General features: G+C 43.8%; 1 protein-coding gene across 1 annotated transcript in view; it reads left to right on the forward strand.

Moving 5' to 3' along the window:
- Slc9a9 (solute carrier family 9 member A9) overlaps positions 1-16,303 on the forward strand; it is a 535,118-nt gene extending 518,815 nt beyond the window's left edge. The window contains exons 15-16 of the mRNA XM_032909913.1: positions 13,117-13,222; positions 14,721-16,303. Coding sequence (XP_032765804.1) covers positions 13,117-13,222; positions 14,721-14,948 — 334 coding nt within the window. The 3' untranslated portion in view covers positions 14,949-16,303. The remainder of the gene's footprint in view (positions 1-13,116; positions 13,223-14,720) is intronic.
- Positions 16,304-16,666: the final 363 nt, after the last annotated feature.

A 16,666-nucleotide genomic window follows, 5' to 3' on the forward strand; every position in this document is an offset into this window, starting at 1 on the left:
GTCACCCGCTACCTGCCCATGTTTCCACATAGAAGTGGTAACTGTACACAGTGACAGTGCACACCTTTAATCCTAGAACTTGGGGGGGGGCAGAGGCAGGTGGATCTCTGTGAGTTCAAGGCCATTCTGGTCTACACACACCTAGTTCCAGGACATCTAGGGTTACAAAGTGAAACCCTGTCTCAGACAAAAACAAAAGTGATACTTGCCACTAATGGCCATGGCACGTGGGCTAGCCTCTGTCGTATAACTCCACTTACCTCAAGGATGCAGATGCATCTGTTTTAAGTACCTGAAAAGGAAGGAGAGCTGGACATCAGTGAGCACAAGCTGGCACTAGGCACACTAGCACATGCTAGAGGAATGGAATATCGTTGGCTTCTCCTGGGAAGACAAGAGTAAAAGTATAGTAGTCCTATGGCTCAGCCCATAGCCCCTCAGTCCAAGAAGGACACTGAACAAAAACAAAGAAATAGTCCGACAAATTCAACTTGATGAGCCTATGAATATTAAGAGGTCCCTGACAGGAGCATGAATGGCCCACTTCTGCATAAACTCGCAAGAGCTGCATCCCCACAGTTCTCTGCCCAACTGGCAGACAGCACCACTGAGTGAAGGGTTCAAGGACTTATACTCTTCTTTGTCTTTTCAAAAGAAAAAAGAGGTCCTCGTGCCTCTTGAACAGTCTTCATTCCACAGCTCGAAGTAACTCAATGTCACCTGCAACAACTCAATGAATTATAGTCGACATTGTATTGCCCACTCCACGTGTGTGTGTGTGTGTGTGTGTGTGTGTGTTAGCTTTTGCCTTACTCGAAGAGTCAGCACAGATACCCTACTAATCAGTCTGCAAAATGGCCAAGAATAAAAGGTGACCATTGAATGCGGGAAACCCTCAAGGACAGCTAGGACCCTGTGAACAAACGTAACAGTGGGAGAAGGCAACACAAAGGTGACATTAAAAACCCTGCTGCTCAGTGTAAAATCCCCCACTTCTAAGCAGATACCTCAGTCACAAAGACATAGTCATTCCTGGGTGAGAAGAGCCCTTATTCTGAAGTGCTTAATTAAAATATCACGCTGTGAAACCGGGTCATTGGTTATACAACGAGCAGTATCTTTCTGGGGACTTTAGGGGAGAAACTTTGCAATACCTTTCTAAGCACTCCAGCAGCCAGCAGCAGAAATGCGGTAAATTCTGCAGGCCATATGGTCGATGTTACAAGAGAACCTTGACTTCGGATGTTTAACAGGTTTCTTTTTTAAAGGTTTGTTTTTCTTTTATGTGTATAAGTGTTTCCTCTGGGAGTATGTATGTTCACTACACACATGCACTATGTGTGCAGAGCCCAAGGAGGACAGAAGAGGACATCGGGGCCTCTAGAAGTGGAATTATAGAGGGTTAGCCACAGTCTGGGTTACAAAGAGTATCAAACCCAGGTTCTCTGGAAGAGCAGCCAGTGCTCTTAAATGCTGAATCATCTCTCCATTCCCGAAATATAGTTCTAATACTTGTAAGTCCTCAGAAGAAACAATGAAAATATAATGTTAGTTAACATCTACTGAATGCTAGTTATATGCCCAGAATGGCACTAGAAATTATGTCTTTTTAAAATCTCATTTAATCCTCTCCATTGTGAGGTCACTTTGGTAAAATGTCAAAAAATGCCAAAAAATTTAGCCACTCATGGATAATCAGTAGCAAGGCTGCTTTAGAAATGCAAATAAATAAATAAATTGGATGATTCCAAAGCAGTTAGTTATTATAGATTGAATTGCTTTCCCCCAAGAAAGATGTGTGGAAGCACTAACCTCAGGACCTCAAAACTGCAACCTCATTTGTAAATAGATTGGTTTGCAGATATAACTAGTTAAAAGGAGCTGAGGCCATACTAGAAGAGGGCCTAATATCACAGGTTTGCTTAAAAACACAGATCACTCAGCCCACCTACATGAGAGGGTCAACCTAGAAGACTTCGTTTTAACAAACACAACAGGGCTTTGACGAAGTCAGGTGACCAGCTTGTAGAGAGTGGGTTTAGACTTTCTTCTGAGGATGGAAGAATGTAGATTAGATGAATGCTCGGGTTTCCTCCTGATCCCAGTATGTCGACTGGTTTATCTGGAGTCCACTTGTCCTGCTTACACTGGTGCTTTGACATCTTAGAGCTCTCTCCTTTCCTTTAACCTTTCCAGCAAACACTGATGCCCTTTGTCTGTGGATTGTCTGGATCTGAGGAGCCAAATGGAATTATCTTAACATGTGATAAGTAGATCCCAAAGCTAACCCGCAGTACAAACAGGATAGTCAGCAGTCTACTTTATCAGTCCTTAGTCTGCCCTTGCTCTTAATCACTCCTAGGTTTCCCAGCTCAAGCCTCTTGGGGAATGGGGATGGGTTTTAAGGCATCCGGGAGCTCTGCAATGTCCTATAAACTTTCCTACAGATGATGAGCCTGTTGGTACATTTTCAGAGGGAAATCTGCAGCCAGGGAAGGTCGAGAGCCATGGCTGTGACCCTGGATGTTCACTTTCGTGCTTCTAAGGGGCACTGTTTGATCATGGACAGGTCTCAGGCAGCTTGAGCAGCTCCAGGGGGGAATTCTGGGAAGGTGGTAGTGGTATCAACACTACAGTCTTTGAATCTCTACAAAACCCTGTATAAAAATGGGTGGAACAATGAGATAACAAAACCCAACACCCATGGACATATTTCCAACAAAATTAGAGTCAAGTTGTCTCACAAGACCCAGATGACAAGTGGGTAGAGACATGAGCATCTTGATAGAAGAGAAAACAACTGAGAAGTGTCTGGGAGACAGTGAGGGCAACAGCCCCTGGGAGCAGACAGCATCCCTAGAAGTTGTGATGCTTTTGAAACATGAACTTAACCATGAAATATGTTCAGGGAGTGGCAAGTACCACTCTACCAGGAGAATCGAGGAGGTCTCAGGAAGGCGGGCTAACAGGGTTAGAGCAAACAGAAGGCTGTAAGTTCTCAGCATAGAGCTACCATGACAGGGTGAGAAACTGCCCTGAGTGGAATCAGCTGAGGGGGCAAACAGGCAGGGAAGTTCAGAATACAGCCACCATGTAATGCTGTGTTTAATTCAAGAGAAGAGCAGCTCTGAAATTGGGAATGGTTTTCTGAAATCTGAGTCCATTCCTAAGGTTCAACAAAAATAATTTCACATAGAAATGATCACTAAGAAAAGAATGGAGGGCAGGTCCCAGTTAGCTATTACAAGAAAAAATAAGTAAAACAAAAATAATATACATGAGAAAAGTATACCCAAAAATATAGTCATAGAGTAATCAGAACATTAGCTGAGTTAGGAAGCAATGTGCAAATGATTCAAGACACAGAAGAACAGCATTAATCAGAATTGCAAAAACACAAACTCCAAAAGCAATTTAAAAGAAAAAAATCATTTTTACAAATCATGGCTAAATTACATAGACTATGAAACCAAATAAACACAACAAATAATAGGAAAAAAAACTGGAGATGAAAAAGATACAGTTTCCAGTGAAAAAGAAAAATATATAGAAAGGAATTTTAGAGAAAATGACAAATACGAAAATGGAGCTTAAATATCTAGAAAACAGGAGTTCCTAAAGAAGGAAGCAAACCATATGTATTTAGCTTTCTGTTGCTGTGACAAAACACCTGAGGAAAATGGCTTACAGAGGAGGAAAAGGTCATGTGGCTCCTGGATGCAGAGTTTTCAGGCTGCTGGCTCCCTGCTCTAGCCTGAGGCGAAGCAGACACTCACAACAGCATGAGTACCTATCAGAGCAAGCTTCTTACCCCAAGCTTGCCAGGAAGTAGAAGAAGAAAATAATGTAGGATCATAAATACCTTCAACATCTTGCTCCCAGATGACCTACTTCCTCTGCCAGACCCCAGCCCTGCCATCCTTTCAGCCGTGAATTCATCCGTGGATTGTTAATTCCGTTCATGAAAATAGCATCCTTGTGATCCAACCACTTCTCTGACCTCTGACCATCCCTTAGGATCAACAGGAGATTGAGGATAACACTTCATAGCCAGATCACAAGAGCAAAGAAGCAGCAAGTTCTAAGTGGAGAGACCTTTTCAGAAATAAATGGGTTTGGAACTGCTCGTAGACCATGCCTCATGCCTACGACCGTCAGCCTCGAACAGACAGCATCAGACAAATGATAGTAATATTAATAAATTCTAAGGGAAAAGCCCTTTGAGCATCGACTAGGAAAGCTTATGATTTACATTTTCATTATGCTTTCAGGAGCAACTTCTCGTGTCAAAAGGAATAGAGTGATATATTTAAGATACTCAGGGAAAGCAAGTCAATGATTTTATTTCCAGAAAAATTGACTTTCAAAATATAATGGGCACTGACTGTTATCAATATACAAGAACTCAGAGAGTATTGATCCCGTGAGCCTTTCCTGAGGAATCTATTGAATAACAAGCTTCAATCAAAATGACTTTCGAGACATTGACAGAAGATCTGATGGTGAACATTTGACATACAGTACTTCACAGCTAGGACTAGGAACGTATTAATAGTCGCACATTCAGGCAATATAAGTCAAGGGCCTCTCTCTATAGTTACTATAGTAAACGGGAAGCTGGGATATAAAAGAAGTGTTAGTGCAAAAAAATTAGACCATGCGAAAATGAACATTTTGGGTAATTATTATGGTGGCAATAGCAATATTCTATATCTGCTCCATGTGCAATAAGGGAGATAACGAATGAATGATGATGGAAAATTCTAATTATTTTTGTCATCTCCCAAATAATTAGAAACTTGAACTTCAGGTGGAAGTACCTGTAGGAAGGCTTGAGATATGGGACCTGAAATACGGAAGGGAACTGATAAGAACGGACTGCACAGCTTTGCCCAGCTCCACAGTTAATCATGTCATATTAGGATCCTAAATGAGCTATGAGGAGTGTACCTGCCCCATGGATATGCTACCAACCCACCTGTAGGTGTATATGTATGCATGCATGTATGTACGTATGTATGTATGTATGTATGTGTGTGTGTATGTATGTGTGTTTATTTATTTAGTTTTATTTAAGTAGAGTGCTCGATGTCAAACGTTGATCTCTATTCCACTATATGTAGCGGTCCTTAATGTCCACAGTCTGGGTTTGAAATACTATTTTTCAATAAAAGATATTTCAGAGAAATCTTTGATTCAAAGTTTGAGCCTGAAAACAATGGTCACATAGATGATAAGAATGACGGCAAAGATACTGAGATTGGAGATGGAGACAGATAGATCTCTATGAGTTCAGGGCCAGTTCTATCACAATGAATGACAGTCAGGGACACAATAGTGAGCCCTTGATGAAAAAAAAATGAAAAAAAATATTGGAGTCCTGTCACTAAGACTCAGGAGGCAACTTAAAAAGACTCCCACTGACCAAAGATGGGTCAATTTGAGCATCAACAATAATAACTATAATCAAATAAATTTAAACTTACCACTTTTCAGTGATATTTAACCAAAAGTAATGATTGCCTTTAGAAAAACTGGGGAATGAGTCATTAGCTCAAATGCTGACAATACATGGAACAATTCAGGCTTCATCCTCCATATCAAATGTCCCAGAATATAGCAATGGAATGAGTGGCATGCCTCTGTAAAAATATTCTACCTAATAAAGTTATTCTAAAGATAGAATTTCAATATTTTGCAATTCCCAATGAGCAAACAGATCCAAGTATTACCTATCAGTCAGCAGCTGCTAGGACCACACCAAGGGAGATAATCAGATATGAACAGAGCTCGGATCTGGTCCAACTGGAAATATGCAGGAAATGCCAAGGGCAAAGAATATCTGAGTCTTACTTGTTCCAATCAGCGAGATCCAGACTATGGAAAAGTTAGAGGTCAACTGGTCAACAGATAGACTGGAAAAAAACAAAAATGTTGGAGGGGAGAAGCCAGGAATCAAAAGACATAGGTCTTTTTATTAGTGGGAAAGACACTTGTGAAGGAAGGCACTATGGGTAATAAAACTTTGATGCAAGCTCAAGGACATGGTTAATATAAAAATCAGGATGTCAGGTTTCTATGGGAGGAGGGAGACACTTTGATGAGGACATATCAGGTTTCTATGGGAGAAGGGAGACTATTTGATGTGGATGAAACATGAGCGAGGGATTTTGCGTAGATGATCAAGTTATGTTTCCAAGCAGACATGTTTTTCCGTTTTATGAAGATTAGCAACCTATGTGTTAGATTTATAAGGTTCACCAATTCCCTATTCCTCTCTATAATGAAAATACTTTAAAAATATAATCAAGTGTGCTTGCTTGGTAAACACAAGGCCCTGAGTTTGATCCCTATAACTAAGGAGAATAAAACTAAATATGATAAAGTTCCTGACATCATGGAGATCAGAGTCTGGAGTAGGAAATCATGTTGTAAACGATTAGTTTTGAGGCAATATGACAAATGCTCTTACACAAATGTGTACACATAGCGGCCAGAGCAATGTGGAGCTAAAACAATTCAGCAGGGCAGATCCAGGAAGGCTCCTGGGAGGAGGAAACGCACCACCTGAGCTTCAAGGGATAACCTTCTCCAGACAGACATGTGAGGAGAAGTGCTCAGAGACTAGACTGGGAGTGATCTCAGCTCACCCGGCCACGGCTTTCACTAAGCACCTCTGGGCCCCTCAACATTAATTCTGGAATTTGTAGCTTCCCTTGTAGCTCTGCAATTGTCCAGGGCAGTTTCCTCTAAGAGAAGAGAGGGTACAGTTGTTCACCTAAAGAGCATATTATGTGATTATGTGAATGAATTAATGTTTCCTGCTTTTACCTCGCTTTAAAATCAGAATATCACATGTGATCTGAATTTTAAAAAAAAAATGTTTTATCCTCAACATTCCTTCTGAGATAAAGGCAGGATCCCACCCAGCGGTCTCTGCAAGCACATTTACAGCTAGAATTCCTCCTGCAGCCAGGGAACTGAGGATGGAGAAGTTTCCAGAAACCTCCTCCTACCTGAAGCCCCCACTCCAACTCCACAGAGTGACCCACTTCGGGTTTAACCAACAAAGCACGACAGTAAATATCTGATGATAAAATCTGACATATCCGAAGGGAAGAGGAAGGACACACTTTGTTAGGCTACATTTCCTGAGAACCAAACAAAAAGGGCGTGAGTTGTCTATTGGAATCAAAGAACAATTGGGTGTGTGTGAGTCTGGGTGTTCTCTGCTTGCCCTGTTCCTGGATGCTCTGTAAATAGCGCTGTGGGACCCAGGTATTCTAAGGAACCGTTGGGCTAAGAGTCAGGTTGGCTAAGGAACGGTCAGGCTGAGGGTCAGGTGTTCTAAGGAATGGTAAGGAACGGTCGGGCTGAGGGTCAGGTTGGCGTCCAGTTCAGCATCCACTTACCCTTCTCACTGATCTAGCAATTCCTTCCTTCCTATCTCTGCTGGCAATCTGGCACTAGGAGCTAAAGGTACCTTGCAGCTAAGAGTGGGCTAGGGAAAAAAAAACCCTGAGACTTGAAAAGTTGTCTGCTTCCAGGTTCATTGATTTTGCAAAGGGTTTTATCCTCCACCTGTATTAATAAGGAGAACACAAGATAAATGGGAATGCTCAGAAATCAGTGGGGAGTAGAGGGTGTCCCAAGGACCCGACGTAGAGACAGGTACTGCCCTCTTTAGGCAACTGGATCCTGGCGAGCGTGTTATTGTTGTGGGAAACCCATTTACCAAACCAGTACATTTCAGACTCCCTGATGCTCTGTTAAGCCAAGACCAACATCAAATATTCATCACCTCAGGCCAAATAGCTGTGCCGTCAGTCAAAACAAAGATTAGAGGCCAATACATAGATGTGGGCTCATGGCCTAGTAGACTCTTCCTCCACTTACCCTCATCCTAAGCTCTGAAAAGTTATTCTCGTTCCTTTCCTGCCTAAGGTTTGCATCACATGGATGTCAGTTTATATCCTGAAGAGATTCTGCTGTGTTCCAAACTTGCGTGATCCCTGGTCAGCTGTATTGTTTTGTTACAGAAATATAGAGTCTTTAAAAATAAATAAAGCCAGAGATAGTGGCTCACACCCATAATCCCAGCACTTGGGGGGCTGAGCAAGGATGGTTGCCATGAGTTTGAAAGTAACCTGGGCCACAGAGCTTACAAAGGTCTCAAAACCACACGCAAGGGCCAGAGACATGGATAACTTATTCTGCTGTGGCTTCTACAACAAAGACTAGTTGGCTTCAAAGAGACATAAATTTATGTTTCGATTAGTCTGAAAACTGAAATTTGAAGAGTAGATCCCAGCATGGCCAAGTCTTGATAACACCTCTCCTCCTGGTAGACAGAGAGTGCAAGCCTCTTCTGAGGACACCACACTCACACTGACAACCTCATGACACACACTGATGATGTCACGACATCCCACTCACCCTTCAATGTTCCATCTCCACTTACCATCATATTGAAGCATAGGTTTTTATCTAACACAGGAAACTGAGAGAGAGAAAAAACACAGAAAATCTTGAGTCTATACCAGGGGGCAATGGGGCTCTAAAGGGGGAATCTGAGATGGGCCTTTACTTCTCACCATCTGGGCAAAGTTATTTAAACAAGGCATAAACACCAACGAACTGTACATCTATTGGCTGTGGCAACTTGAAAACTTAAAATAAATAAAGCTTAATAGTGGACAGTAATCCAAACCTCAACATGCATGCGTCATAGATGAGAGAGGTGTTCCTGTGGCCAGGAACCTCGGTTGTTAGTGCTGATGGGAACTGAATTTTGCTGTAGGCTGTCCAGCCAAAGGAGACCATGCATTTGCTAACGGCCCCTCCTATTCCATGTGTGTAAAGCCCTTCACTCATCCCTGAACTGCTCATCCCTTTAAACATGAGAAAAGTCACTGTTTTTCTTCAATAGCTTAACATTTTGTCTCAGGACATCATCAGCTTATGAGGGAAGCAAAGTTAGCCATAGCCAAATGCCCCCGTGGGGAATCTCCCTCCCCAAACACACACTGGAGCCCTAATGAGAAAAATAACACATTTTGCAAAATGTGCTGTTGAGGGGTTTTTTTTTTTTTTTGGTAGATCAAAAGATTTTTCTTACTTTTTAATAATTCAGGTAACCTTGGAGATCCAGCTGCTTCTCAGATATTGCTTAGCAATGAAGAATCAGGAAGTTGCTGCCTGTCTGATTCCACTCAGTCATTCTATGAGCAGGTCCAGTTACTCTGTGACAGGAGAGCCGTGAGAAGGGACCATAGTCTCAGTCAGGTCTGCTAGGTTCCACTGAGCCTTTCCTCGCCTTGCATAGCTGGTGTCTTCATTGAGTTAGCAATCATGTATTGAGGACATTATAAAGGTGGACCAAATACTGTTTACAGACAAAAGAAATAGCCCTACACAAGGGTACTGTCGGCCGGAAACAAGACATTCCATCAATTCCAACAGAATTGTTACTCTGCTTCTGTGGGTGCTTGTCTTTACTTTGTACTAGTTTGGAAGGAAAAAAAAACATGGTAAGAAACATGTGAGTGAGTGAGTGAGTGAGTGAGTGAGTGAGTGAGTGAGTGAGTGTGTGAACAAGTGAGGGAGGGAGGAAGGGAGAGAGAGGAGGAGAGAATGAGAGAGAGTGAAGTATAAGGTAATGTCTAAACACCTTAGGCTATGACATCATCACCTCCCTGGGATCCCTGCTGTCTATAGCACAAGCTTACGTGGTCCATTTATGATTTGACCATTCTTAGTCTTCCGTCCTCCAGAAAACCTCATGCACTGGCTGTCATCCACCCTTCCCATTCATCTCTGGAATCGTGCAGAACCTACTTCTAGTCCTCACCCCACCCTACCTCTCAATATTATCCTATGCCAGACGCTCAGCAGAGAGAGTCTACTGAGCATACCATATGGCCATCACTGAGCAAACCAAGATGTTGGGGAGCACATCCTCGGCTTCATGCCACATCTCCATGGCAATGCACAGGACTTTATACTTCCCTTTATGCACAGAGGTCATGCTTTTTATAGTTCACACTACTACAGGACAGTCAAAGGCATCACGGGCTTCCCAGGAGTCACACATCAGCAATGGCTGCCCACCCCCCACCCCCACTCATCACTTCCTGCTAGACCCTGCTTCATAATTTTTAATTAACACAGATGTTCAGGGCACGGGGTCTGCTTGAGAGCCCGTGAGTCCCAGTGCTACACTAAATGCCTGACTGGTGGCTGTGTTTGCTCTCACTGCTGATCCCCATGCTCACTTAAACAAGGACTGGAACCTCAGCTCAAGAAAACAAATTTTAAAAATCAAGTAAATAACTCCAGGCCTTGTGGCAAAGGCATCTAATCCCAGATGCATGAGATGCTGAAGCATATGCTTGAAATCCACAAGTTCAAGACATGAGCAACTTATTAAGGCTGCCCCATCTCAAAGTAAAGGTTAAATGAGGGCTATAGATAAGCTCAATGGGACAGTGCCTCCCTAGCATGAAGCCTTCCTTAGGCTTCATCCTTAATACCATGAAAAATAGCATCTGAACTGCAAATCAAAATTCAAGACTTCTACTTAGGTTATTTTAATGAATATCTATTACAAACTCAAAGCTCAGATTAATTCCTAACTGGACCATCAATTGTACAGTAGAACTGGTGTTTATGTTACGTTATCTTTGAAAAATTGGCAGAGCCTATCCAGAAGGAGCTGAATGGTTTCATTCAGGTTGAATGCGTGCGCGAGCACACAGACACACACAGAGACACACATGTACACGCACATGCACACATACACTCGCACACATTCACACACACACAAACACACACATACACAAAAACACACACATACACAAAAACACACACACAAAAACACACGCTCTCTCTCACACACACACACAAACACACACATGCACACACACACATGAGCACACACACACACACACACACACACACACACGTACACATACCCCCAGAAATTTAGCCCTTAATGGTTTGCTCTAATGGTATTATAGATAATTTAAAGAGGTACCTCATCAGAATTCAAAGAATGTTCCTAACACAACTCTAAATTCCTGTTTTATTTAAATAACTTTTGTCATTTTTATTTCTCAGCACAATGTAAAACATGGTAGGAGCTCCCTGAGCCCCTCTCATACTCTTAGAGTCTTGGCCCTAGTGGTACCCCTAGAACACGGATGACATGCTACTACTTAGGTCTCTAGAAACTGATTCCTTGCTCGTCATCTGGCCTTTAAAAAGGTTTTCCACAGACTCTCATGGTCCTCTTGCATATGGTAAGCCCTGACAGGACACCAGGTTCTCCACCCTGACCCAGGAGAGGCTACAACTGATCAGCACAAAGGATATTCAAAGTCTGATTTTAGAGAACGCTGCAGTCATCTGGCATGCCTAATTCTGCCTTGATAAGTTACCTTCTTACGGACAGGATGGGGGTGGTCTCAAAATCGCAAGGGGTGGAGGCATGGAAAGATGGCTGAGCCACTAAATGCAAGGCTTACAACAAAAATTGCAAAGAGAGCCTTTAGGTTATGTAAAAATCATAATATCTCCAGGCCTTGATCCCTTCATCCATAAAATGAAGGAAATAATGCTCTAATGAAAATTAATAGGATATCATCAAGGGCTTTCAGATTTGTATATATACTTACAAGATGTGACAGCAAAGCCAGTCTCTGAAGGATAATTTCTTCCCCAGCCTTCAGCTGGCTTTAGCAGCTACTCATCTTAAAGGAGCCAACCTCCCCGTTTGAACGTAACACTGCAAAGTGGCTTACAATTCTTGTCAATCACCTTCCTCAAAGGTGCATACCGGGGTCAGTTCACAGGTCTCCCCAGCTACGTTGCTGCTTTAATGCCATGTCACTGTTAGTCGGCGGGGACCAAAGGTCCGTTCTCTGCTCCCACTTTCAGGGACATCGTGGAAGTGAAAGAGGTGTACTCCAGCTGTGGGTGAGTCCTACACTCCTTCCTCGGGTCCTCTCCCACACCCCGGGTGCCTGTGGGCAGCTGGAGACCTCTACAAGCCAACCAGTGTCCACTGCTTCCCTTCTTCTCCTTGTCCCTTTTATTATTGCTTTTCAGTAGGTGGACGGAGTGAAATACTCTCCAGCAAAGGAAATCATATGAACTTAAGTCACTTCAATGGATGGTGGGATGATCTCACCACTTTCTTTCGGTAAATAATAATGGTGATGGTGATGATGAGGATGAGGATGAGGATGAGGATGAGGATGAGGATGAGGATGATGATGATGGCACACGAGGCCGCTTCTAGGGATCCCATTACTGCTAAGCTGGAGGGAAACACAATGGCTCCCAGTGAACCAGTTTTCCTTTTAGCTGGTTAGGGCGCTTTGGGATAAAAAGACGAGAAAGACTGGTGCTAGACAATAGAATAAACCTAGCAGCAGCTTATGTGCATAGTTTTGTATAAAAGTGCACTGACGTATGATGTATACATTGAGTATATTGAACGCTGAAAATGAAGAACCTTGGAACACAATTTATGTTGACTACCCAGTTCTGAAATGGCTAACATTTTAGGATATACCTCTTACTTTTTTGTGGAAAAGAGTGCTCTCGCTTCTTTCTCTCTCTCTCTCTCTCTCTCTCTCTCTCTCTCTCTCCTCTCTCCCTCCGGCCCTTTCTCCTCCCCTCTTTTCCTTTTCTCCGTCCCTATCCCATGCCATGGGGGGGGTGGAGGGGGTGCACTCACACACATTATTTTAGAAAACACACGTCTTACACTATTGTTCTAAGTAGCTCTTCAGAATGAATGCTCTAAACAGACTGGCCGTGGGGCCAGGCTTGGAGGGAGCAGAGGGATGCTTGCGTCCCTTTCTGACACTGTGTGTGGAGCCCCTTTACCATCCTTGCATGATTAAAGGTTGTCTGGAGGGCTACAACAGTGTATAGAGCAAAGATTACAAACAGCAATTTTTGCAGGCCAAATTGCTTCCTAAATGAGGGAGCAGAAGATTTAAAGGTGAACATAACTGTCTGTTTGAGCAGCATGCAAAGGGTTTCTGCTGGGTTCTCACACAGAACTCTGACTTCCTCCTGGCGAGTATTCCTTAACAGGCCCTCCAGATACCTGAAACCCATCTTAACACATTCCGGCCCTCCACTGACCACCACGTTGCCGGCATGGTGTGGCCCAGTCTCCAGGCTGCTCACCAGTCCTCAGGCCTATGGGGTGAGTGAATGATTATGTGGGCGAGCCTGGTAAATACTGATGAACCAGAGACCTCAGGGCTCTTACTCCCTGGCTGGAGGAGGAGGCGGTTTTTAAATTTACTGTACCGAGAAGTGTTCCTTCCTCTCTGCTCCGATGTTGCTGAGCTTGGCTTATTCTTCTTTGTAAAAAGGCATTTTTTTTATTGTTGCCAATATCTTTAACCATAAAATGAACTTGGAAAATGTAAAAGTGATGTGTTCTCACAAACTGCTGTGTTTTGAAGTTTTGGATATTAGGTCTGTGCTTTATAGCTCAGGGGAGTAGAATAAGAAAAATACTGAGAAGCAATTAGAGTCATTACCAGCAGATCAGAGTGTCAGGCGACTGGAGGAGAGCGAAGTGTGCGAGCTGACGGTGGCCTCAGGAGCCGTCAGCTGGCACTCCCCTGCAGAAGGAGACTCTTCCCAGATAGGCTCAGCAGCAGCTGGGGGCTTCCTGGAGGAACGTGACAAAAATAACCCTCACAGGGCAGATCTGATTTAAAAAGCTCTCAGATGCTCCTAGAGTAAGCTAAAGGTGGGAACCCTGTCCTAAGGTAACCCAGACAACCCTCACTGTGCAGTGACTTGCTGTCATCCTCTCTAATCAGTAGAAGGAAGGCTGAGATGTCATTCTCTCCAGGGGAACCTCTGGATGGGGTGACCATTACTGGCCTGGTCTATACATTTCTGATGTTATTCAGTCTACCAGAGTCAATGCCAGTCACATCTCGTCTTATGACACTTGTCTCAAGAAATGTGCTGAAAACCCATTTATAGTAAAATAGAACATATTCAACTCTGAGGGTTTTCAAAACCAGCATGAAACTTCGCTACAGGATTTGGCTAAGTCTTGGCTATGGTCAAGTGGGTGCCAGTGAAGAGAATCCACCCAATCCCATTCTTTCTCCCTCAGCCCAAGGAGATGGGTCATGGGCCTCAGCCGACCTTGGGCTGGGAGAGTCTTTGAGGCTGTGTAGAAGGCCACGTTTTCATTGCTGACTTGGCAAATGCTGTGCCACGTGCAAGCACAGATGGGACAGTGCATAATAAAATTTGCCATTAAATCAAAGAGAAGGGAGTCTTCAGTCCTAGGGAAATGGCCCAGTTAGTAAAGTATTTGCCGTTCAAACATGAAGGCCTGCATTTGGTACCTCAGCCTCCTGGCATGTACCTGTAAAACCAGTTCTGAAGAAATAGAGACAGGTGACTCTCTAGAGCTCACTAGCCGGCTAACCTAACCAAATGGTGAGCCCCAGGTTTGGTGAAAGAATCTAGCTCCAAAAGGAAAGAGGGATACAAGAGAGAGGAAGTAGAAAACCGTTCAAAACTGCTGTAGTCAACCTCTGGCCTCCACCTGCGTGTATTATGTCTGTGTGCTGCACACACAAAACATTCCATTTTCCTACATTGTGAGGATGCTACTGTTTGCTGCCTTCATCATGACGTGACCTGTCTCTCTCTCTGTCTTAAAGCAGGAACAACTGAAAGAGGATGATGTGGAATGTATCGTCAACCAAGATGAACTCGCCATGAATTACCAGGAGCAGAGCCCCACACCCAGCAGTCCTGCCACAAAGCTAGCTCTGGACCAGAAGTCTTCAGGCCTGACTTTAGGCAAGGAAAACATCTACGAGGGAGACCTCGGCCTCGGAGGCTATGAACTCAAACTGGAGCAGACTCGGGGTCAACCCCAGATGGACTAATTGGTACGAGTGCAAACATAACCACATGTAATGCAAGACCACTGAGGAAGGCCCACAGCCAAGGAGGTGGTGCAGAAAGAGACAGAAAGAGTATTAAGAACATAAATTGGACAGAATCAAACCTTATCACATGTATCCTCCCGTGCCTTCAGAAATGAGAATTCATTATCTTCCCTCTGTATTATGCAACCTCATTTAATTATCTGACAGCCATTTTTACTGCTGGATTGGGGGCCAGGGGAGTCAGGTCTAGCTGCCACTGGGATGAACCATATGTGCTGTGTCTGCAGGGAGCTCCTTCTGTTCCTCAGACAGCTCTCCAGGCCCTTCATGTGGATTTTGGATTCTATTCCATTAATTATAGAACAGTGATAACATGAAGAAGAAGAAGAAGAAAATCTCCTGAGCATAAATGAGGTCTTATCCCTTGACCATAGGGCTAAATGCAGAGCCCAGTGAGTGTTCAGTACCCACTATGGATGGCCTCAGAGAATTCACATCTGCCGGGGGCCCTGTTGTCCTTGCTGGCACTCTCTCCATACGGTTCTTCCCACTACTCCAAGGAGGCGCTTGCCTCCAGGTATGTGTATGTTAAGTGCAGGCTCTCGTCAGCTTAAGGAGACTCATTCCAGGGAAAGCTGGTCTCTTTCCCACATTCTGTGTTTTACTCAAACAGTGAGCCTCTCTTCCTTGTGTGCACTGGGACAACTTCTTGGCAGGTTCCCTCTGCATGCTGGGAAGTCATGTTTTACCGCATGACCCTCCCACATGGGGGGTTGGGGGGATTGTGCAGGAGCCCTCACCTTTTCCAATTCCAATATTTGTGACTGTTTGGCAACAGAGGGGCAAAAAGAATGGGGCTAATGACATGTAGGCCACCCTTAGGTACCAAGGACAAGCACCAGTCAGGATCCACCCCCCTTTCCAGAGTGGCTCACCTGCTGCATTGAAGAGACCAATCCAATAGCTTTTAATTTAGCTGCATGACTTGTGCCTTTGAAGCCTTAAGATACCTCAAGCCTAGCTTCTCCTGAAATGCAGATGCTCTGTTAGGCTCCAAAGAGCAGGCTTCAGACTTGGGAGCCTAAGACATGATAGACTTGCTTTAGAGGGAGATGGAGAATGATTTCTTTCTCAGGCCCAAAGCGTAAAACTAATGCATGTTACACTGAGCACTTCTTAGGCCTTAGACCTTCGGTATCAGGTACCCTGCCTGCGTGTCTGTTTTCTCGCTTCCAAATAGGAGAAACTTTTATATTCAACTGAGTAAAATCTTGTCATTTCAGGTAAATAGGGCAAGTAGAAAAGTTTTCTAATTTGACATCATGCTAATAAAATTTTGTTATGGAGTATGATTGCAGTGGCTCCAGCTTCTTGTCAATGCGTCTCCTCTGACCAGGCTAACTAGAGAGCTCTACACTCCCGTCCTTAGAGATCTGGGTGCAGCAGGTGTGAAATGCTCCCATATGGGGATGCCTGGGTCCTCAGACTCATGAACAGCCAAAGGGGCCTAGAGTAACAAGTCATTGAAGGAATAAAGAAATCAGGGAGGATGTCTCAGCAAGGGAAACTGAGTCAAGCAAAAGGGCACAACCTCCTTTCCTGCCTCCTTTCATTTTTGGAGAAGTGCTACAAAAATGGAGGAGACACTAAAGGATTGGAAGAAGGCCACAAGGTAAGGGTTCATCTTACTTCTGCCCACACCAGGTAGAAGGAAG

Source organism: Rattus rattus, chromosome 8, assembly GCF_011064425.1.
Source record: "Rattus rattus isolate New Zealand chromosome 8, Rrattus_CSIRO_v1, whole genome shotgun sequence".
NCBI lineage: Eukaryota > Metazoa > Chordata > Mammalia > Rodentia > Muridae > Rattus > Rattus rattus.